The sequence below is a fragment of the Bos mutus genome, chromosome 1, assembly GCF_027580195.1.
Source record: "Bos mutus isolate GX-2022 chromosome 1, NWIPB_WYAK_1.1, whole genome shotgun sequence".
Taxonomy (NCBI): domain Eukaryota; kingdom Metazoa; phylum Chordata; class Mammalia; order Artiodactyla; family Bovidae; genus Bos; species Bos mutus.
This window is the reverse complement of record NC_091617.1, coordinates 118,318,215-118,342,385: the sequence shown is the minus strand read 5'-3', so window position 1 is coordinate 118,342,385 and position 24,171 is coordinate 118,318,215. Positions and strand designations below refer to the sequence as shown.

The following is a 24,171-nucleotide window of genomic DNA, read 5'->3' as shown; positions in this document are numbered from 1 at the left end:
TCACTTGTTTTAGAAATGGATCCTTCCTGGATCTTTTCCATCGCTTTACTGATGAATAACAAGTTGTATCACCATACTGTACTGTACTGACAGAACTCTAACATTATTCCAATCTGTTTCTTGGCCATGTGTAATAATGTGACAAATTATATACATATGTATAATTATATGTATATAAAGTATAATTTTATGGGGTAATTCACCTAGTATTTGATTGGGACATATGAATATATATTGAAAACATATAAAATGACAGTAATAATAGATAACATTTACTGAATGTTTAGTATATACCAATCTCCCCCCTCCAAGTTTCATTTAATCTTCATGTTAACAGCAAATTTTTATCCTGTTTTAAAAGATAAGGAGACTAAGGCTCAAAGAGAATGAGTAAATTAACCAGTTACAAGATTAGTCAGAGGCTGAGCCAGGATCTTAACTGACCTTTGTGACTGCAAAGCCTATGGTTTGTTTCGCATGATGCCTGACAGCCAGCAGGCACTGCTAACATTAATGTTCCCTTTTAAGAGTCTCAGTGCTGAATATATACTTCTTGACATAAGATTAGCTTTCAACTTCAGGCATATATTAAACTTGTTTTTATGTTATATAGTCTATTCATGTGAATGGGTTGTAACAGACTATCTTTTGAGGAAACTATTTTAAATATAGAATCTCACAACGTTCTTACAAGGGAAGGTAGGATTTTTATCGTCTCATTCCCATTTATCAGAGCAAAGTCCGGTGACGGTTTAATGATTTGCCTAAGGTCTCAATTTCTAGAACAGCAAAGAAAAAACCAGGAAGTCCTCCATCTCTAAGTTCCAGACTAGTGTTAGTTCTCAGTCCTTTTTTTCCCTCTGCTAAACCCTGCAATCAGCTGATTTCTGCTCTTCAGCTTCTTGAATTATGTCACTTTTTACTCAATGCTATTGGTTTCATATATTTCTAAGATTCAGCATCAGCATTTTCTGTATCTTTTACCTCCTAATTCTGAGTGTTTCCATCTGATCGCCTATTTTTGTTCTTTATGAGGTTTTGCTTTATTTCAGTTTTACCCCAATTATCCAGGAAAAGCTGCCTGCGTCTTTTGAAAGCTCTGATGTTCTCAATGAAAAGACCTTCTGAATGACCTTGCTTGTCTCCCATGGAGTTGCGTATCACAACTTCAAATACCCTACTAAAATGTTACCCATTTGGCATCAGTATACAGAAAAGGCTGCATTCTGTGATAAGAAGTACAGTGGTGTTTTCCTAGTGAGAGAACAGACTTCTTAATGGGGAAAAGGAGAAGTATAATTTCCTCAGATTTAGCTAGTATTTCAAACACAATGGTGCTTTTCTTGCAGGACTAGTCTATAAGAAATGTGTAGGGAAAGTCCACAGGAACCAATGCAACAATTAAAATTTTGGTCATAGAATTCTATTAATATTGTTAATAGAGTTTCCTTTAGAAACTCTTTTTTCCAGAAATGTTCTTCAGCTACAAAAACAACTACTCATTGCCCTTATGGATCATAAAAAGCAGTTGGGCAGAGGAGACACATAACAGAGACTCAAACTAAGTAATTGAAACTCTGGTTCACAGACTTCTAGAGAGGTATGTTTATCCTCTCTTACTTTACTTGATTTAATTCTGAGAGCCTTAATGACAGGCTACATTCAGTGTGTTGATCCACAGAGAAATAAAAAAGCCTAAAGATAACATTACATTCAAATATTCTAAAATCAGTTGGGACACTAATGATTCAGATTGACACAGCAGTTGCCTATGGCAGTGATGCCACCAGAGGGCAGGGTTTGACTTCCGGAATTGCTTCCCTCCAGAGGCTATGGTTTTTCCAGTGGTCATGTATGGATGTGAGAGTTGGACTGTGAAGAAAGCTGAGCGCCAAAGAATTGATGCTTTTAAACTGTGGTGTTGAAGAAGACTCTTGAGAGTCCCTTGGACCGCAAGGAGATCCAACCAGTCCATCCTGAAGGAGATCAGCCCTGGGATTTCTTTGGAAGGACTGATGCTAAAGCTAAAACTCCAGTACTTTGGCCACCTCATGCGAAGAGTTGACTCATTGGAAAAGACTCTGATGCTGGGAGGGATTGGGGGCAGGAGGAGAAGGGGACGACAGAGGATGAGATGGCTGGATGGCATCACTGACTCGATGGACATGAGTCTGAGTGAACTCAGGTAGTTGGTGATGGACAGGGAGGCCTGGCGTGCTGCGATTCATGGGGTCTCAAAGAGTCAGACACGACTGAGTGACTGAACTGACATGACCACAGGAAAAACCATAGCCTTGACTATACGGACCTTTGTTGGCAAAGTAATGTCTCTGCTTTTCAATATGCTATCTAGGTTGGTCATAACTTTCCTTCCAAGGAGTAAGCATCTTTTAATTTCATGGCTGCAGTCATCATCTGTAGTGATTTTGGAGCCCAGAAAAATAAAGTCTGACACTGTTTCCACTGTTTCCCCATCTATTTCCCATGAAGTGATGGGACCGGATGCCATGATCTTTGTTTTCTGAATGTTGAGCTTTAAGCCAACTTTTCACTCTCCACTTTCACTTTCATATAAGGGTGGTGTCATCTGCATATCTGAGGTTATTGATATTTCTCCTGGCAATCTTGATTCCAGCTTGTGTTTCTTCCAGTCCAGCGTTTCTCATGATGTACTCTGCATAGAAGTTAAATAAACAGGGTGACAATATACAGCCTTGACGAACTCCTTTTCCTATTTGGAACCAGTCTGTTGTTCCATATCTGGTTCTAACTGTTGCTTCCTGACCTGCATACAAATTTCTCAAGAGGCAGATCAGGTGGTCTGGTATTCCCATCTCTTTCAGAATTTTCCACAGTTTATTGTGATCCACACAGTCAAAGGCTTTGGCATAGTCAATAAAGCAGAAATAGATGCTTTTCTGGAACTCTTGCTTTTTCCATGATCCAGCGGATGTTGGCAATTTGATCTCTGGTTCCTCTGCCTTTTCTAAAACCAGCTTGAACATCAGGAAGTTCACAGTTCACATATTGCTGAAGCCTGGCTTGGAGAATTTTGAGCATTACTTTACTAGCGTGTGAGATGAGTGCAATTGTGCGGTAGTTTGAGCATTCTTTGGCATTGCCTTTCTTTGGGATTGGAATGAAAACTGACCTTAGGAACCATCAAATCCCTTGAAGACCTTATGATGAATCTAAGTTCAAATTCTCCCTTCCATTGTTCATGTACAGAGTCCTAGAATTCTGGAAAATGTTCAAAGAGGATAATTTCTAGAAAGATCTGACATAACAGATAATTTAGTCAGCTCACAATTTTGGACCCTCTAATAAGTATTCAACATGACCTTGAACATTTGAAGGCCACCTGACAAAATTTTATCTTTTGAGGAATCTATAGTTTCCCTGGGAAGATATGAATACATGAAACAAAACCACCAATAAAATGTACTGAATAATTAACTCATCCCATGAAAGATGTGAACTACAGGTTATCAAGAATTTAAAAGGGGAAAAAAAAAAATCCAAATTAGAAAAGCTTCTCAACAACAGCAGTGTTGACATCTTAGACCAGACTGTGGGGGTCTGTCCTGTGCCTTGTAAGATCCTTAGCAATATCTTTGGTCTCTACTCTCAAGGTGCTAGTAACACCCCCCTTCTCTTGCTCACCCTGTTATGGAAACCAAAAATGTCTCCAGACATTGAGAAATGTCTCTGGAGGGCAAAATTACCCCTGATTAAGAAGCGCCAAACCAGAGTATGAAGAGATGACTTTACCAAAACAAAAAGAACTGAGCCTTGAAACTTTAAACTGTCAAAAATATAAGGATCTTCTCTCTAAGCCTCAGTTTCTTCATCTGAAAAGGGGGAATAATGGTGCCTTCCTTCATAGGTCTTGTATTAGTTTGCCAGTTCTGCACAACAAAATGACAACAGAAATTTATTTTCTCAGTTTTGGAAGGTCAAGGTCAGAGTGCCAGCAGAGCTGGTTTCTGGTGACACCTCTCTTCGTACTTGAAGATAGTCATCTTCTCATTGTGTTCACATGGCTTCTCTGTGCAAGCACATTCCTGTCTGGTGTGTCTCCCCCTTACACCAGTCATACTGGATTAGGGCTCCAACCTCATGACCTCATTTAACCTTAATTACCTCTTCAAATGCCCTGTCTCAAAACACAGTCACATTGGAGATTCAGACTTCAACCTATGAACTTGGTGTGAGCATGTGCTCAGTTGCTCCTTTGTTTCTGACTCTTGCAACCCCATGTACTGTAGCCCACCAGGCTCCTCCATCCACGGGATTCTCCAGACAAGAATACTAGAGTGGGTTGCCATTTCCTCCTCCAGGAGATCTTCCCAACCCAGGGACTAAACCCTGCGTCTCTTGTGTCTCCTGCAGTGGCAGGCAGATTCTTTAGCACCGAGCCACCTGGGAAGTCCCATGAATTTGTTGTGGGGTGAGGAGAGACACAATTTCATTCATAAGAGGACTCTTACAGAGATGAAAGCAAGTAGCACAATACTTGGAATACAGTAAGCATTCAATATCATAAACATTACTATTGTTAATGTTAAGCCACCATTATTATAAGTCCTCTATGTGAATCAGATACCAGCGGAAACAGAGAAGAGTATAAAATGGTTATACATTGAATAAATTTATCTGAACACTTGTGTGTCACTTTGTGCTGAAGTTACACAGTTGAAAGGTTTAAACAGATATTTTCCCCACTGACATAAATAAGTATCTCAAAGATGTGCTGGCTTCCTTTATGCAAAGGTCAAAGGGCAGTGGACAGTATCTCTAGCATCTGATGAGTAGTAAATGATCCAGAAATAAACGTTCAAGTGCTTTGGGAAATCTCTATGTATAAAGAAATTCTATGTAAATATTTCTCCAAGAGGAGGCTTGAGAGTGATAATTCACATTCACCCTCTTAATTTGATTTATAGGCTTCACCAGTCTTACAAGAGATATGAACAAAAATAAATTAGGAAAGAAAGGAAATAAACAGTTTCGGTCTTCAGTTGGAACCAAATAACTGGAGATTTTGAAACTGCGAAGGAACATGGGCCTTCTTCTGCCAAAAATATTTATTTATAAAAACTAGAGGGGGTTAGATATTTCTACCACACTTGCTTATCATATGAAATTTCTGCTGGCTCAAGTGAAACCATGCTGCCCCATTTCCTACTGTGGGGGTTTCCTCCTTAACCGCAAGTGCTTTCCAATTGGAGGCTTGTAGCTTCGAGAAACAGAACAGAGTCAGCTTAGCTAGCTAGAAGAACAAGAGGAGAGTTTTATATCTTATGAAAAAAGGGAAGCACTAACAGGGTTGTTGTTACAGCAAGTTCAGGAAGAATGGAGTTGATGTTGACAGTTGCTGAGCTGAACAGTTTTATTGTTGGTAATAAAAGCAGAAATTGGTTGCTGAAGGTGAAGGCAAGAAAAGATAGGAATTGCTATGGCAAAGTTAAAAGCAAGATGGTGGTCTTGGTGTGCCATAGAATGTTTGAGAACATTTCACCTTATCCTTAAAGAGTTGCTGCTGGATGAGTTATGTGCAACCTCACTGCATAGCTTTTGTGTGCAAAAATGCTATTATTCCCCTTTACAAACCAAGGGATGCATTTATTCTATGTTTATAGAAGAAACAAACAATCCAAGGCAAAGAAGTACATTATCTTATCCAACTCTTGGAAAGAGTTCATTTTTTCCTCCTGCTCAGACTGCACACAAATACTGGGAATACATTTTAATTTCAAATCTGATGTGTGACATCTGGTAACTCATTTATTGCTAATGAAGTTTTCACAGGAAGCAGCAGTCACCGGTATCTCATTGTATTTTTCAGTTGGCAAAGTGTTGCTTACCTTTCATTGGCCCAGCTTCGATGCCTCTTATCACAGGCTGATTAATGAGAAAACACAAGTAGCCCCACATAGAAATGAATGGAGAGGTAAATAATGGGAGATGGAATGGTCTAAACTTTTCTATTAAAATCAGTGCTGTAGTATCATTGTAATTTATATTTTAAAATTATATAGGTATTCACCTATGGCTGATTCATGTTGATGTTTGGCAGAAACCAACACAATACTGTAAAGTAATTATCCTTCAATAAAAAATAAATAAATTTAATTAAAATTAAAATAATTATATAGGTATTCAAGAGAATGGTGAGAGCTGGAACAACTGTTCAAGAAGCTTATCAGCAGTGCCTTTTTAGACTCCCTCTCTGAGTCTTTCCACCTCTTTCTGGTCCTTTATCTTCTTCTATTTTCAGAATCACATGTAGTTTTCTAATCCTTCTTACTATATTTGCTTGCAGGGGAAAAATTAGTCATTTACACCACAGTATGATTTTAATAAAGCTAATGAAAGTCTTAAAGCTACAGGATCTCATAGCAACTCCACATACATGACCTCATTTGTTTCTCACAACGGTATGGTGAACCAGAATGGACAGGTATTTTTTGCTTCATTATCATTATTGTTATTTATCATTTATTATAATATTGTCATTTATTATTATCATTATCATCATGAACTTCATTATCGTCATTTTCCAGATGAATAAGATGAGTCACAGGTTAAGTGCAAAACTAAAAGCTCCATAGCTCATGAGAGGGAAATCGTGTACTTGATTCTGACTTTTGACTTCCAGCCCCACGATCCTCTACTACCTTAACTCTGACTCTCACCTGAGTCAGTGCGTCTCCTCCCCCACGTAGATCTTGGTTCTAATGAGAGTACAGAAATGGGTATCACCCAATCCAGTTAAAGAAATTCCTAAGAGTAGGTACAAGAGTTATTTGACTAGATGACCTCCCATTAGGCTGCACTTAAGCTATGCTAGTCCTAAGTGTTTAAAATAAATACACAGCTTAATGAGTAATTCTCAAGCTGCATTTAGGAAGTTGTTCTATTTCTTCAGGTTTTAACACCTTCAAAGGGTCAAACAAAAATATTTTAGCTGATGGTACTTTCATTGTGTGTTGGATTTGATTTTGCCTGTGAATCACAAAGGGCTTCCCAGGTGGTTCAGTGGTAAAGAATCCACCTGCCGATGCAGGAGATGCAGGAGACACGGGTTCAGTCCCTAGGTCAGGAAGATCCCCTGGAGAAGGAAATGGAAACCCAATCCGGTATTCTTGCCTGGAAAATTCCATGGACAAAGGAGCCTGGAGTGCTACAGATTAGACTCATAGAGTTGCAAAGAGTCAGGCACAACTTAGTAAGACCAGACAACAGCAGTGAGTCATGAAAGGCACAGAGCCTGTCAGCAAAGGCTGCAAATGAAGATGCCAATACAGCAGTGTTTTGCTTTGTGTGTGTGTGTGGCGGGGTGTAAATTTTATTTATTTTAATTGCAGGCTAATTACTTTACAATATTGTAGTGGTTTTTGCCATACATTCACATGAATCAGCCATGGGTGTACATCCTGAACCCCCACCTCCCTCCCCGTCCCATCCTTCAGGATTGTCCCAGTGTACCAGCCCTGAGCACCCTGTCTCATGCATTGAACCTGGACTGGCGATCTATTTCACATATGGTAATATACATGTTTCAGTGCTGTTCTCTCAAATCATCCCACCCTTGCCTTCTCCCATAGAGTCCTTTTTTGCTGTCTTTTTTGCTGTCTCGCATATAGGGTCATCATTACAATCTTTCTAAATTCCATATATATGTGTTATTATACTGTATTGGTGTTTTTCTCCACCTCATTAGAAGTGATTCAAATGCATTCTTTTTAGTAGCTGAGTCATACTCCATTGTGTATATGTACCACAGCTTTCTTATCCATTCATCTGCCAATGGACATCTAGGTTGCTTCCATGCCCTAGCTATTGTAAACAGTGCTGCGATGAACATTGGGGTACACATGTGTCTCTTTCAATTCTGGATTGCTCGGTGTGTATGCCCAGCAGTGGGATTGTTGGGTCATATGGCAGTTCTATTTCCAGTTTTCTAAGGGTTTTTAAAAGTGTATGCCAGAATTGCCTAGAGGGCTCGTTAAAATAGCTTATTGGACACCACCCACAGAGTTTCTGATTCAGTAGATCTGCGATGGGGCCTAAGATTTGCATTCCAAAGAAATTCCCAGGTGATGGTGCTGCTGCTGTTCCAGGGACCACATTTTCAGAACCATTGCTAGAAGGGTTAGGTAAGTAACTTATGTGAGAGAAGCACCTGTGCTGTGCTGCCCAGTTCGGTGGCCAGGCCCAAGTGGTCACTGAGACTTGAAGTGTGGGCTAGCCACATTTGACCTAGAATATGCTGGGGGTGCGGGGGGGAGCTATACTGGATTTTGAAAACTTGGTGAAAAATAAAGTAAAATATCTCAATAATTTTTAGGTTGATTACATGTTGAAATGACAATATTTTGGATATATTGGGTTAAATATCATTATTTTTAATGTGGCTACTAGAAAAGTTTTAATTGCATATGTAGCTAACCTTTTTCTTTTGTACAGCACTGGCAGAAAGAATCAGAAACTAGAGAATGATGGGGATTAGTGAACCATAGAACATTCAAATCCCAAAAGTTATAAACCCTTTGGGGGGAGCCAAAGAAAATACATCTGTTGGTCAGACTGAGCCTGAGGGCCTCACTCTTTACCCAGACATTTGCTGCTACAACATAAACACAGATGCTATGCAATGTCATATTACCTTTCTTTCAGCATTAATCAAGCACCATGTTATAATCACTGAAGCAAAAGCATTAGATTATAATAATGGAAAATATTTCTGTTGAACTTCTGAATGAAAAAAAATCCATTGATCTCTTGAAGTTCTCAGTTTTCTTTCATTAAATTCATTTCACTTATCCTTGCATTATAGAAAGGTTATGTTTTCAAAATACCTTCATATCTTCCAAAGACCTAACTTTTTAACTTTAACAACCTATGAAACAGAAGTGAGAACTGGTGCTGGTATTCTTACACAAAATATTTTGTAATATTTAAGAGACAATAAAGTAAGAAACTAAATGACTTATGTAGTGGTTCACACAGTAAAGAATCTGCCTGCAGTGCAAGAGCCAAGGGTTCAATGCCTAGGTCAAGGAAATCCGCTAGAGAAGGGAATGGCTACATACTCCAGTATTCTTGCCTAAAAAAATCCCATGGACAGTGGATCCTGGTGGGCTACAGTCAATGGAATTGCAGAGTCAGACACAACTGAGTGACTCATGCTTAGTTCACTGATTTTAGAGGCAAAACAAGCCCTTGAACTATATCCTAGTCCAGTCCTTTCTCTGCCAAACCACTCTGCTATCTTTCCATCTCTATGACGTTTTATGTAAAAAAGTAAATTAAAAGTAGCAAACTAAACTGTATTTGAAAAAAAAAACCTGTGATAAAATAAAAATCTAATGAACATTACCCTTTGTTCTTGTTCAGTCACTCAGTCATGTCTAACTCTTTGCGACCCAATGGATTGCAGCATGTCAGGCTTCCCTGTCCTTCACCATCTCCCAGAGTTTGCTCAAACCTATGTCCATTGAGTTGGTGATGCCATCCAACCATCTCACTTTCTGTCATCCCTTTCTCTTCCTCCCTTCAATCTCTCCTAGGATCAGGGTCTTTTCTAATGAGTCAGCTCTTCGCATCAGGTGGCCAAAGTATTGGAGCTTCAGCTCAGCATCAGTCCTTCCAATGAATACTCAGGACTGATTTCCTTTAGGATTGACTGGTTTGATCTCCTTGCAGTCCAAGGGACTCTCAAAACTCTTCTCCAACACCACAGTTCAAAAGCATCAATTCTTCAGCTCATTTTCTTAGCACAAAAGTCCATTTAACTCTTGAAAGCATTAACTAATATAATACTTTGAAGTATTATACTACATACTATATTACTGTGAGGTTCCTTAAAAATACTCTGACCTCACCTCTATGTGTTACCTAGGCAACTGAACCACTGTAAGAAAGAGAAAGTGTTAGTCCGTTAGTCATGTCCGACTCTTTGCAGCCCCATGGATGGTAGCCTGCCAGAGTCCTCTGTCCATGGAATTCTCCAGGCAAGAATATTGGAGTGGGCTACCATTCTCTTCTCTAGGGGATCCTACCAACCCAAGGATCAAACTCAGGTCTCCTGCACTGCAGACATATTCTTTACTGTCCGAGCCACCAGGGAAGGCCCGAACTACTGTAAGCATTTGCTAAACTTTAAAAAGTTGTATTTTTCTCACAAAGAATTTGAGAGTAGGTTCGTTTCAAATAACTTATTTTAATAATAACACATGGTGCCACTTTTTTCATATTGATGTTATCTTGACTCCCTAACAGCAAAGTATGCTTTTAATTTTGTCTTGCAACCACGAACCCATCTGTCTTTCCCCTGGCAACTGGAACTGCCAGTGAATAACACAGGGGTGCATGAGAGGTTCACAGTCTTTGATCATAAATGGAGTAAAAATAGCTAGTCAAGATCATGTTGTTGTTGTTCAGTCACTAAGTCGTGTCTGACTCTTTGAGACCCCATGGACTGGAGTATGCCAGGCCTTCCTGTCCCTCACCATCTCCAGTGTTTGCCCAAGTTTATGTCCATTGAATCAGTGATGCTTTCCAACCATCTCATCCTCTGTCTAGATCATGTCCAAACCTATAATCTTGACTTCATCAACCTAGAGTCACAACCAGATATCCAAATGCTCTGCTGAGGAAACATTTCTTTGGATAGATAATTAATCTAAAAAAAAAAAAAAAAAATCAGAAGAAAAACCTACTATCACTATAACATAATGAACTTATGTTATTTAGTCACTCTGCCATGTCCAGCTGTTTGCAAATTCAAGACTGAAATACGCCAGGCTTCCTTGTCCTTCACTATCTCCTGGAGTTTGCTCAAACTGATGTCCATTGAGTCAGTGATGCCATCCAACCATCTCATCCTCTGTCACCCCCTTCTCCTCCTGTCCTCAATCTTTCCCAACATCAGGGTCTTTTCCAGTGAGTCAGCTTAACTCTACTTAGTGATCTTAAGTACAGCTTATTTATCTTCAATAAAAGGCAAAATTCTTTTCATTTCATTTTTAATAAAAAAAAGAGTTCTTAGATTTAGTTATACACTGTTATTAAACCATTATGACACTAATAATACCTATATCAACAGATAAATAGTTGGCTAATTTTATGATTTATCAGGTAATTTCTACTTGTCAAGCCATTATTGCCTTTGTCTTCAAAAGATGCATACCTATCAGAAGAAAGATTATGAAATTTCAGTGTTTCAAAAGGTTTTTTGAAGCATGACAATAGGGAGGTCTGGAGAAGCTAAGTGACTCATTCAGGGTCACCTAGCCAATGATCTGAAAAGCCAAACTTAGAACCCAGGCCTCCTTACACATTGTGCAGGACCGAATTGTAGACTGTCATTCAAAGAATATTCCTGCTGCAATCAGGAAATTGGGCACTTTGGGGGAACATGTACAATATACTGAATATTTAATCCTCCTAGCTTCATTAAAATTTATGGCTATGTGATTTATATAACATTAAAAACTTTAATCTGCAATGAATTGTCATGTGGCCAATAATCTCTGGCATAAAACTCATAATACATGGAAATTCTATAATATTATCATCATTTCTTAGGGGTATAAATTAATTAGTGCATCCTTTCCTTCCCAATAACTTTCCTCATACCCCTTAAAGTGGAATTTGAAATGAAGTAAACAGTTTCTGCTCCTGATTTAAAGTCTCAAAGATGCAAATGTGGAGTGGCTTCCCATATGAAATCTGGGGTTTTGTTCACAAAGTTGGATAAAGCAGCTGTTGCTGACTGAGATGCCCACCTAGGAACTGCCTCTTTCATCTGTTGAAAAAGAGGCCTGTAAACAGTCTCCAAAACCCATAGCATTAAAATGATGTTGCCTCCTGAGATACTGATCTTCTGAAATGTGATTATGATTATGTGATTATGATTCCCTGGGTGAAATTCTGTGAGTCCACAAGTGTGAGGAATTTGGGAGTATTAAAGGACAGGGGTTCATTTATGTACAAGATTTTTTCCAAATTAGATGTCATTTTCCTTTTCTTCTAGTTTCTGGAGTCTCTTTCTATATTCACTAGAAAATCTTCCATGACCTTCTATATTTAATATAAGAAGAATATTTTTCATTAACACCAACATGTTAAAGGAAGATTTTTAAGCACCTGATTAGACTTAATCACATATCTTTCATCCTTATATTTTCTTTTTGAAATTAAAGAACAACAACAACAACAACAACTCATACAACAGAAATACCCAAGAGTTTAGGACAGACAAGAGTGGGAGGAAATACCATAGGAATGAAGAGAGTTGTTTGGGGAATTGGGGTATTCATCACAACCAACTTATTTAAGCTCCTGATAAACAGGAGCTTCTCAATTGGAGGGAAATTTAATTGTAGATTCAGTTCAGTTCAGTTCAGTCGCTCAGTCATGTCCGACTCTTTACGACCCCATGAATCACAGCACGCCAGGCCTCCCTGTCCATCACCAACTCCCGGAGTTCACCCAGACTCACGTCCATCGAGTCAGTGATGCCATCCAGCCATCTCATCCTCTGTTGTCCCCTTCTCCTCCTGCCCTCAATCCCTCCCAGCATCAGAGTCTTTTCCAATGAGTCAACTCTTCGCATCAGGTGGCCAAAGTACTGGAGTTTCAGCTTTAGCATCAGTCCTTCCAAAGAAATCCCAGGGCTGATCTCCTTCAGAATGGACTGGTTGGATGTCTTTGCAGTCCAAGGGACTCTCAAGAGTCTTCTCCAACACCACACTTCAAAAGCATCAATTCTTCCTTGCTCAGCCTTCTTCACAGTGCATCTCTCACATCCATACATGACCACTGGAAAAACCACAGCCTTGACTAGATGGACCTTTGTTGGCAAAATAATGTCTCTGCTTTTCAATATGCTATCTAGGTTGGTCATAACTTTCCTTCCAAGAAGTAAGTGTCTTTTAATTTCATGGCTGCAGTCACCATCTGCAGTGATTTTGGAGCCCCAGAAAATAAAGTCTGACACTGTTTCCACTGTTTCTCCATCTATTTCCCATGAAGTGATGGGACTGGATTCCATGATCTTCGTTTTCTGAATGCTGAGCTTTAAGCCAACTTTTTCACTCTCTTCTTTCACTTTCATCAAAAGGCTTTTTAGTTCCTCTTCACTTTCTGCCATAAGGGTGGTGTCATCTGCATATCTGAGGTTATTGATATTTCTCCTGGCAATCTTGATTCCAGCTTGTGCTTCTTCCAGCCCAGTGTTTCTCATGATGTATTCTGCATATAAGTTAAATAAGCAGGGTGACAATATACAGCCTTGACGTACTCCTTATCCTATTTGGAAGCAGTCTGTTGTTCCATATCCAGTTCTTGTATGCATTAAGTTTCAGAAGATTGAATCTTAAGTATTTAATTAATATGGCATTAATACTTTTACTACGTATTTTTGTATTAAGAGAAAGATTCATCTGGGAATTGCAGAGGCAAATGAAATCATCTCCAGGGAAAGTAACAGAGAAGGAGTCAGGCTGGGATTATCAAACAAAAGCATGGCATTCTCCTGTGTATCTGACTTGAGAGTAGGTCACGTGCCTTATAATATAGACTTTCTGCCATGCTTTCTTCTACATGGCTTCAAGGATTCCCAGCATAAATGAGAGTGTCATCCAGAAAGACTTGGATGCTTCATCAAAGGGCACAATGGAGAGGGTGGAGCAAGAAGAAGGACAAGACTATAGTCTAAAGCTTATTGGATCCAAGCAACTTAACTATTATCACCAAATAATGTGTAGAGCAACTTCCAGTCAAGATGAGGACAATGGATTAAGCAATCATGGATATTAACCTTTTTTCTCTACATTAAGTATCACGTTAGAGCACCGAAGAAGAATTAAGACCACATGGGCCAGGGACAAACCAACACCAGATACACAGTTGAGATAAAGTTCTAATGACTTTACCAGAATGGAAGTAAAGACCATTAGACTCATGTACTGAAGGCAACTGAAACTGGATTTCCTGGTTAAAGCCAGGAACTGGAAAACTACTGCCCATTATGATCTAAGACTAAAATAACTTCTGTAGACCAGTAAAAATTTGAGAATGGGTAGAGGGCCTAATGGCTTCCCTGGTAGCTGAGTTGGTAAAGAACCTGTGTGCAGTGCAGGAAACCCCAGGTTCCTGGGTCAGAAAGATTCCCTGGAGAAGGGATAGGCTACCCACTCCAGTACTTTGGGGTGACTCAGATGGTAAAGAAGAGACCTGGATTCGATCCCTGGGTTGGGGAGATCCCCTGGAGGAAGGAATGGCAGCCCACTCCAGTATTCTTGCCTGGAGAATCCCCACGGACAGAGGATCCTGATGGGCTGCAGACTGTGATGTTGCAGAGTCAGACACGACATGACTGAGTGACTAAACACAGCACAGAGGGCCTATTATGCAATAACTGCAAAGTAAGGGGTAGAAAACCAGGCTGAGAACCAGCTCTAAGAACTTTTCCAGATCAACTGAGAGTTGTATGTCCAAGCAGAAATTTCACCCACCACCACCATCCAGACTTCCTACAGACCACTTCCTTCCAGACCACTCAGACTTCCTACAGAAGCTAATTTTCACTAGAGATGGACTCACAGTCAAAGACTACAAAACCTAAAATGAAGGCAAATGCCTTCATGTCTGCAGATGAAACAAATAGAATTTACATCTGAAGAACTACAAACAGTAAAACAATTGAATAGGGGCTCTTAACATACAGATGTTCAAAATGTTTAAGGAGGTAAGGATAGAAATAGACCCCATAAAATAAGAACAGAAGGTTAAGATATAAGAACAAGTGGATTTGAAAAAGGAACAAGTAGAAACTCTAAAAAGTTTAGTGCCAGCTTCTATGATTCAATTAATTCACAAACAGATACTGACTTAAGAGTTGTCCCCTGTAGAATGCCTCTCTCATTACTGGGGGGAAAACACACAGGAGCAAAATAAGTTGCTTTCTAATGTCTGAATTATAAGATAGGATCAATAAAGAGAATGCCTTTTGAACAGGATGGTTTATTGAGCTCTCCATCATGACAAGAAACTTACAGACACTGACCTACTCTTTCTGGTATTTAAGAAAGATACTTTGATAGATTATCCCAAAATATAATTACTTGGTCTTTTAGTTCTGTCTTTATTATCATAGGAAACTTCAGAGTATTTTTTTTTCTTCAGATTGCAAACTCATTTATAAAGGAGCTTCTAATGGACAAATTAATTAGATTGGTTTGGGCTTGAATAAAAGCTTAAGGAGGTATTAATATTCTAATCAATTTTTAGAAATGTGGTGGACCAGTGTTCTTGCCTAGAGAATCCCAGGGACAGAGCAGCCTGGTGGGCTGCAGTCTATGGGGTTGCACAGAGTCAGACACGACTGACATGACTTAGCAGCAGCAGCAGCAGAGACTGTCATACAGAGTGAAGTAAGTCAGAAAGAGAAAAGTGAATACCATATATTAAGTCATGTATGTGGAATCTAGAAAAATGGTATGATGGCCTTATTTGCAAAGCAGAAGTAGAGACACAGACATAAAGAACAGATGTATGGATACCAAGGGGAAGGGTGAGGTGGGAAGAATTGGGAGACTGGCATTGACATATATACATTATTGATACTATGTAGAAAATAGATAACTAATGAGAACCTACCATATAGGGAACTCAGTGCTCTGTGGTGACCTAAATGGGAAGAAAATCCATAAAAGAGAGGATACATGTATATGTAAAGCTGATTCACTTTGCTTTACAGTAGAAACTAACAAAATATTGTGAAGGAACTATATTCCAATAAAAATTAAGAAAAAAATACAAAACTGTTCTTGAAAAGTCAAAAAATATTCTAAACGAAAGTCTTGGGGAAATATTCTTAGAATTTAAAAAAAAGATAAAAAGAAAATCTTTCTTAGGTTTGTTTTTAAGAACCAGGGAAGCTGTCAAAGACTGCAAGGTAATTCCTACTAAACAACCAGTAGATAAATGTGGTGTGGCCACCATGAGCCAACCTTGTGTTTGCAGCAGACTGAGAGTTCCCACCTGACTCATGGAAAATGTATTCAGCTGCTTAAGATTATTTTTTACTCATACTTTGAAAGAACAACAGCTTGGTGTTTTAACCTTTTAATGGCAGGAGAAAGAGCTTACCAGTGATAAACTTTTTTTTTTTTAATTTCTCATGCTTTTTTGTCTCATGGCTGAACCAGCCCTTTCTTTGCATTCAAAATAATAATAGTAAGATCCACATAAAACACACTTATTAAATACTTACTGCTTGAGAGTAAGACTCAGAGATAGACTCAGTACTTTTAAGTTATCTCATTTAATTACAACAACAATTTAGTGCAATAAGAGGCATTGCTCCCATTTCTTATAGATGAGGAAACTGAGACTTACATTCAGAGAAATGCGATGACTTATTCAGAGCTACACTTATCTATAAGTGGTAAAGGAAGATTCATTTATAAGCATTTTGACTCTGAATTCCGTCTTCTTTCCCCCAAGAGGAAATGAAGTTGTGGAGTTCATGTAAACCACAGAGCCTGAGTAAAAGCTACAGCAAGACCCAGAAATAGAGAGAGGTGGCCCCAATATCACTCTGTCACAATAGAGCAATATTGTTTTCACTCAATATCCTGTAACCCTACTGGGAGAAGCAGCAGAACAAAACAAACAAACAAAAAAAAAAGCTGCTTTCTGGGACTCAAAAGTTTGGAGATCACATCTTTTCCTCCTTCAGCTGCTCACCAAAATAGCATCCTTTCAAGCTTCAAAGAGAAGCAGCCTAGTCTTTTCCATTTATTCATTATCAATCGAAGGCGACTCCAATCATAGGAGTTCCATTTTTCTCTCTTTCTCAGGAGCAGCTTTCTCTGGGGAAGCCTACGAGTGACGATAGTGCAGACTAAGAGAACAATATTCTTTGCACACCCGTATGGCCTGTGTCACCCTTCCATCCAGTACACATTCGTACACCATCCATACCCAGAAGGTCTTGCAGTATCTATAAATTTACAGGAGCAGTTTCCCATAGACGCAGCTGCAGGCGTTCATAAAGAAGGAGAAGTTCAAGCGATGACAAAATCTCTAGTCTACCTTAGCTGGCCAGATGCTTGCCTCTAAGTGCTAACCACTCTGATTTCCATACATCCTCCAAAGCCTACGTACCATCTCTAGGACGCGTCCCTGATCATTCTCGGAAATCCTCACCACTAGGCAGGGTCAGTAATAAATACAGAATATTTCACGTGCCTATGGAATGGTATAAGGATTCAACACATTAGAGACAATTCTGGCTTTAAGACTCCTAATCCCCCAGCTAGACTCAAATGATCAGGAGGAGCAGAAGGACTGTAATTTTATTCACTTTGCATTCCTTACCCCAACACATAATAGGTGTTGAGTGAATATGGGATGAATGGATAACTGCCTGATGAATGCACTCTTTGCATTTCTGCTTCCTCGTGCTTGTTCCTGATGTTTTCATCACTGAAGTTCCTCTCCTTCTCTCCTTACTAGGTAGGAAGTCTTGGTCATTACTTACATAAACATTTATATAAAATGTTCTTCCAATTAGTATATTCAGGGCTATGCTCAGAGTTTCTCAAGTAATATACTCATTAAAACAATAGATACCTCACTCAAATTTCCAGGGATGTTGCTCTAGTTGTTCAGAGCAACCTTTTATATTAGTCAATATGGATCGATGGAAACTTATGAAAAGGCTGACCTCACAATGTGAAAGAATTGGACTACAAATCCGTGTTTATAAATTGGTCCTTTCAAATACAAAATTTTCCACAGGAATTCTTTTATAAATGATGGTTACAGTTCAGGCCTACTCAATAAAATTCTACCCCATCTAGACAAAAATTAATGGAACCAACCAGAGTTGTGTGCCCTCAAAGTAAGATGAAGAGAAGAAAGAGAATTTCCTCCCTGCTCTTGGGCACCCAACTCAGGGCACCCAAATTTATTCCTTCCTTTTAGTGCCCTTATGCTCAGATTGAAACAAATCTTTAACTCTCCCTATTTTCAGTTACAGAGTTATGGAGTTCAACCCAGGACACTTTTAATCTTTGAGATTCTAAAACCTTGACATTTTCAATTTTTCCTAGGCAAAATCCAACTTATCTCAACTAGATATTAGAAGAAGAACAAATAATTAATCCACATTAAGGTGTAAATGACTGCTAGCCATTTATAAAGCATTTACTTTTTAATAGAGAATACTTGTTTACCTAAATGAATATATACTTCTAAATTGGCATATTTTTAGTAACTATGACTTTTTTAAAAACTGAAAAATCAGGAAAGTATAGAGAAATCCTTCTGGGTGAAAAAGAAATACATCAAACCTCCCTCATAACCTAGCCCTAGTTTCTGTTAAATTATTCCTTATTTTCATCTTCTTTTGTTTTGTAAACTACAGATTTCTAAAAGTGCCAAGGGTTTATTTTGTCAATTTAAATTGTGTTGGGTTTAGGTTTTAGCTTATTATCAAAGGTGAGGCTCAGGTTGACACTGAGCATTTTCTATCAGATTCTTTGGGAGCAGAATGTAAATTAATTTCATTAGCCCCCTAGAAATTAGTCTCAATACTCTCCACTTACAATTTTAAGTTATATAATATTCACCCATTCATGTGTCCACTTGTTTTCTTATTCATCAGACATTTATCATCTGCCTTCTGGAAGGTATGAGGGTTTACACTAGTGAAAAAGATGATTCCAAACAGGCCTTATCCTCAAATCACTGACAAACTAGTGGAGGAGACAGATAAGTCAACATGCCATTACAATATATAGGTCAAAACCTACATCCAAAGTGCCAAAAGAGCACAAGAAAATGAAACAGCCAATTGCTCAGGCAAGTTAGGAAGGCCCCACAGAGCATGTGACATTTGCTTGTTGGTGGATGCTGAGACCCCTGTGAATGAAAAGGTAAGAAAGGGATTTAGTTCATACAGCTCTGACTACAAAAGGAGAAGATAAAGACGGTGTAGAGCCAAAAACCTCAGGTAGGAAGAATAACTGCCCCCCCTTGGGGGAGGCAAAGAGGCCACTTAAGAACCTCTTTTTGCCAGTGTTATATTTTATAATCTGGCTAACTGAGACTCATCCTCTCACAGCACCACCTCACTACTACCTTAGGTGCATGTGTTCAGCCAGCTCTCCCAGACACTACGTGCAGCTCTCCTGGGCAGACTAGAAGTGTCCTATTCCTGTTCCTCTTCTTACCCCGGCCACTTTGCTACAAGAGGAAGCAAATCTAGGGACCCATGCTCATCTAGGGACCCACTCCTGGTGGAGCAATGGGGTCCTTCCCAACATCCCTCCCCTGCCTGGCCAGCCTAGCCGATGCCTAGGGCTGCCTTTCACCTCAGAGCATGCCTGTGCCCCATCCTGCCATGTGACCATCACAGCACCTTCAGCTTCCCTCCAAGGGTTTTTAGATAGACTCTTGTCTAGGGCAGACTATGATGCTTCTCTAAATCACATCAATGAAAAGCTTGATTGTTGATTACATAAAATATTGGAGCAAATATTTGCAGAGGTCTTTATGGAGCTCATTTCAGAGCATCTGATTCTTCCTAAAATCCTAAAGAACTGCTGCTGCTGCCTTGAACCCCAACAAAACACATTTTATTGGTAATCCTGACCTAATCCATTCATTTTACATCCTTTATTAAGCAAATGGTTAATTGAGATTAAACTCCAGAAATGGCTTGTGGGCACAAAAGTTAGGAGATTCAGGCCTTTTTGCTACACAGAGTTGGAAGTTAAAGAATGATACAGGATGCTCGGGGCTGGTGCACTGGGATGACCCAGAGGGATGATATGGGGAGGGAGGTGGAAGGGGGAGTTCAGGATGGGGAACACATGTACACCCATGGTGGATTCATGTTGATGTATAGCAAAACCAATACAATATTGTAAAGTAATTAGCCTCCAATTAAAATGAATAAATTTATATTAAAAAAAAAAAGAATAAGTGGTGACTGCATGTAATGACCTGGAAAACCATACAAAGAATGCTGTTCCCCAAAGCCTTCAGCCTTCCCTTTTATCCCCTCCTAAATCAATTCCTCAGTAACCTAGAGGCAGCAATTCCAACCACTTAAGAGAGGATGCTAATAATTTTTATACCTAAGATTGTGAGATGAAAGAAATGGTTCAAAGAATAAGGTACAGCTATGTCACATTTCTGAGGTTTAAGACAATTAGTCTTGCTTACCTAAGGAAAAGCTCAAGTCGTTCTGAATAACTAATTTAATTCACTAGTATTTTCTGAGATTTACATTATGTTTTTTAATCTAGGATTTACTCTTAGAAAAAAAGGCAAAGGACCTATGTAAATATTCACCTAGGAACCCACTTCCACTGATCTGGGGGATATTTATCATTCCATAGAAAAGCAATGTGTTCTGAAACTTAATTTAAATGTGCAATCTTAGATTTTTCTCTGCTTACAGCTTTTCTCCAGAAAATATGATCTGATTTTTTTTTCCTAAAACTAAAGTTGAGGTACTGTATTTATGAATAAGAAATAAAACTATTTGTTTACAACTAGAAATTTCTTTTTTTTCCATCTTTTTCATTTTTATTTTTTCTAGGTGCATTTGGCATAGTGTCTGAGACTGACTAACCCAAGAGATCAAAATGATCCTCAACTCTTCCGCCGAAGATGGTATTAAAAGAATCCAAGATGATTGTCCCAAAGCTGGAAGGCACAATTACATATTTATCATGATCCCTACTTTATACAGTATTATCTTTGTGGTGGGGATATTTGGAAACAGCTTGGTGGTGATTGTCATTTACTTTTACATGAAACTGAAGACTGTGGCCAGTGTTTTTCTTTTGAATTTAGCTCTGGCTGACTTATGCTTTTTACTGACTTTGCCACTGTGGGCTGTCTACACTGCTATGGAATACCGCTGGCCCTTCGGCAATTACCTATGTAAGATCGCTTCAGCCAGTGTCAGTTTCAACCTCTATGCCAGCGTGTTTCTACTCACATGTCTAAGCATTGACCGCTACCTGGCTATTGTTCACCCAATGAAGTCCCGCCTCCGGCGCACAATGCTTGTGGCCAAAGTCACCTGCATCATTATTTGGCTGCTGGCAGGTTTGGCCAGTTTGCCAACTATAATCCACCGCAATGTATTTTTCATCGAGAATACCAATATCACCGTTTGCGCTTTCCATTACGAATCCCAAAATTCTACCCTCCCGGTAGGGCTGGGCCTCACCAAGAATATACTGGGATTCTTGTTTCCTTTTCTGATCATTCTTACAAGCTACACTCTTATTTGGAAGACCCTCAAGAAGGCTTATGAAATTCAGAAGAACAAACCAAGAAAAGATGATATTTTCAAGATAATTTTGGCAATCGTGCTTTTCTTTTTCTTTTCCTGGGTTCCCCACCAGATATTCACTTTTATGGATGTGTTAATTCAGTTGGGCCTCATCCGTGACTGTAAAATTGAAGATATTGTTGACACTGCCATGCCCATCACTATTTGCTTGGCTTATTTTAACAATTGCCTGAATCCTCTCTTTTATGGCTTTCTAGGAAAAAAATTTAAAAAATATTTTCTACAGCTTCTGAAATACATTCCCCCAAAGGCCAAATCCCACTCAAACCTGTCGACAAAAATGAGCACACTCTCCTACCGCCCCTCAGAAAATGGAAACTCCTCTACCAAGAAGCCTGCCCCATGCATTGAGGTTGAGTAACACACTTGAAACCTGTCTGTGAAGTCACCTTAAAGAAGGAGAAGAAAAACATTCTTGTACAACACCTCACTACCAAATGAGCATGGACTGCATTTCAGAATTAAAGGAGAAAATAGATTATGTGGACTGAACTGACTTGTCTACAGCTCTGAACAAAAGTTCTTTCCCTTTGCAACTCAACAAAGCAAAGCCACATTCTCCATGTTTTGCATTAGGTAGATGATGCCCACTCAAAGAACTGATGTCAGAAACTGGATGAAAGTGTTGATTTGGAAAATTTTACTGGGAGAAATGTCCTCTCCCTAGTCTGCTCTTGTTCTGTTATTTTTGATTTCCACATGAAAGTACTTCAGTTCAGTTCAGTCACTCAGTCGTGTCCAACTCTTTGCGACCCCATGAATCGCAGCATGCCAGGCTCCCTGTCCATCACCAACTCCCGGAGTTTACCCAAACTCGTGTGCTTTGAGTCGGTGATGCCATCCAGCCATCTCATCCTCTGTCGTCCCCTTCTCCTCCTGCCCCCAATCCCTCTCAGCATCAGGGTCTTTTCCAATGAGTCAACTCTTCGCATGAGGTGGCCAAAGTATTGGAGTTTCAGCTTCAGCATCAGTCCTTCCAATGAACACCCAGGACTGATCTCCTTTAGGATGGACTGGTTGGATCTCCTTGCAGTCCAAGGGACTCTCAAGAGTCTTCTCCAACACCACAGTTCAAAAGCATCAATTCTTCGGCACTCAGCTTTCTTCACAGTCCAACTCTCACATCCATACATGACCACAGGAAAAACCATAGCCTTGACTAGATGGACCTTTGTTGGCAAAGTAATGTCTTTGCTTTTGAATATTCTATCTAGGCTGGTTATAACTTTCCTTCCAAGGAGTAAGCATCTTTTAATTTCATGGTTGCAGTCACCATCTGCAGTGATTTTGGAGCCCAAAAAAATAAAGTCTGACACTGTTTCCATGTTTCCCCATCTATTTCCCATGAGGTACTTAGAATATATTAAACCTCAAGAGGAGCAACAGGAGAGAAGAGCTTAAGACTGCCATGCCCAATTTCCAAAGGGCAGCAAAGCTTTCGTGCCTATTTAGCTATTAGCAACTGAGGCCCACTTGTACCTGCTACTGCGCATTTCATACAAAGACTCGCTAAGCAGTAGTTGTCAGGTTCCAGAAGCTGTTGTGAAACCCAACCCGTGTCTTATAGATTCACACTGCCGAAATATGCCAGCTGAGTGGCCTATTTGTATAATGATGTTTCTGTAGTCATGTATAAAAATTATATTACTTGTAAAGGTGTTATTCCAGTCCCAGGTAGTCATGTTACTTTTATTTCAGATCTGAGAAGTATATATATTTTGTGGTGAAAGATTATATATCATAAAATATTCCTTACTGTTTTAAAAAGTATATATTCAACCTGTGCATGTATCTCTCTAAACTGCTATCTTATTAAAATTTGGCAAAGTTATATTCACATTAAATAATGTTATTGCAATGTATTTAATCTTCATTACTTAAAATAAATGTTGGTTTATTTTTAAAACAGGACAACTGTGAATAAGTTCAAATGTATTTCCATTTAAATCTTGATACAGCTGATAGTTTAATACTGTTGGTTTTAGATTTAATATGCTGCTATTGAAAATACAAAGAACACACTTTCTTCTACTGCACAACATGGAATAAATATACCATTTTGAGTTTTCCAAAGTTTGTCATGCAACAAAAAAAAAAACTCGTTCCTTGTAACACTAAAATAAGACATTATTTTACACAAAATTTTAGTAGGGTTTTTCTATTCACATACATGATAATTGTAAGAAACATAGACTATGTAAGAAAGCAGTAAAAAAAAAAAAAGCCATATTTAGTTCTCCAGCTCAAAAATTACCATTTGAACATTCGGGTACCTTGTTATGTTTTCTTGTATTCATTATATACACATACATATTTAAATCACGATACTGAAATCATAATGTATTTTGTATGCAAATTTTCCATTTAATGACGTAGCATAGTAGTTTGCTACACCATTAAATTTTTTTTCTAAAACAATTTAACACTTGTTTTAGAAAAACAGCTATTGAGTCTTTATTGTAGGGGACTTCCCTGGTGGTCCAGTGGCTAAGACTCCATGCTCCCAGTATAGGGGACCCAGGTGTGACCCTTGGTCAGGGAACTAGATCCCACAAGCCGTAACTAAAGATCCTCCGTGCCACTACTAAGACTGGGTACTGCCAAACAAACGTAAGAATAAATAAGTAACTGTATATCATTACAAAATACAGACACATCAGTTTGCTAGCATTCAAAATTTTTTTTTTTTTAGTATTCAAATTTTTGAGCATTTAATTTTTCTGATTTTTCAGTATCATAAACTATACTGTACATAAACATTCAAGTATATGAAT

At 38.9% G+C, this 24,171-nt stretch overlaps 1 protein-coding gene across 2 annotated transcripts in view; it reads left to right on the top strand.

Moving 5' to 3' along the window:
- Window positions 1–23,322, top strand: part of AGTR1 (angiotensin II receptor type 1) — a 54,070-nt gene extending 30,748 nt beyond the window's left edge. Inside the window, exon 2 of one of the 2 annotated variants that reach the window (XM_070374846.1) lies at window positions 20,633–23,322. In XM_070374846.1, the coding sequence (XP_070230947.1) occupies window positions 20,679–21,758 (1,080 nt within the window). In that variant the 5' untranslated portion in view covers window positions 20,633–20,678 and the 3' untranslated portion in view covers window positions 21,759–23,322. The remainder of the gene's footprint in view (window positions 1–20,632) is intronic. The other variant, XM_005902433.3, reaches the window with a different exon arrangement.
- The last annotated feature ends 849 nt before the right edge of the window (window positions 23,323–24,171 follow it).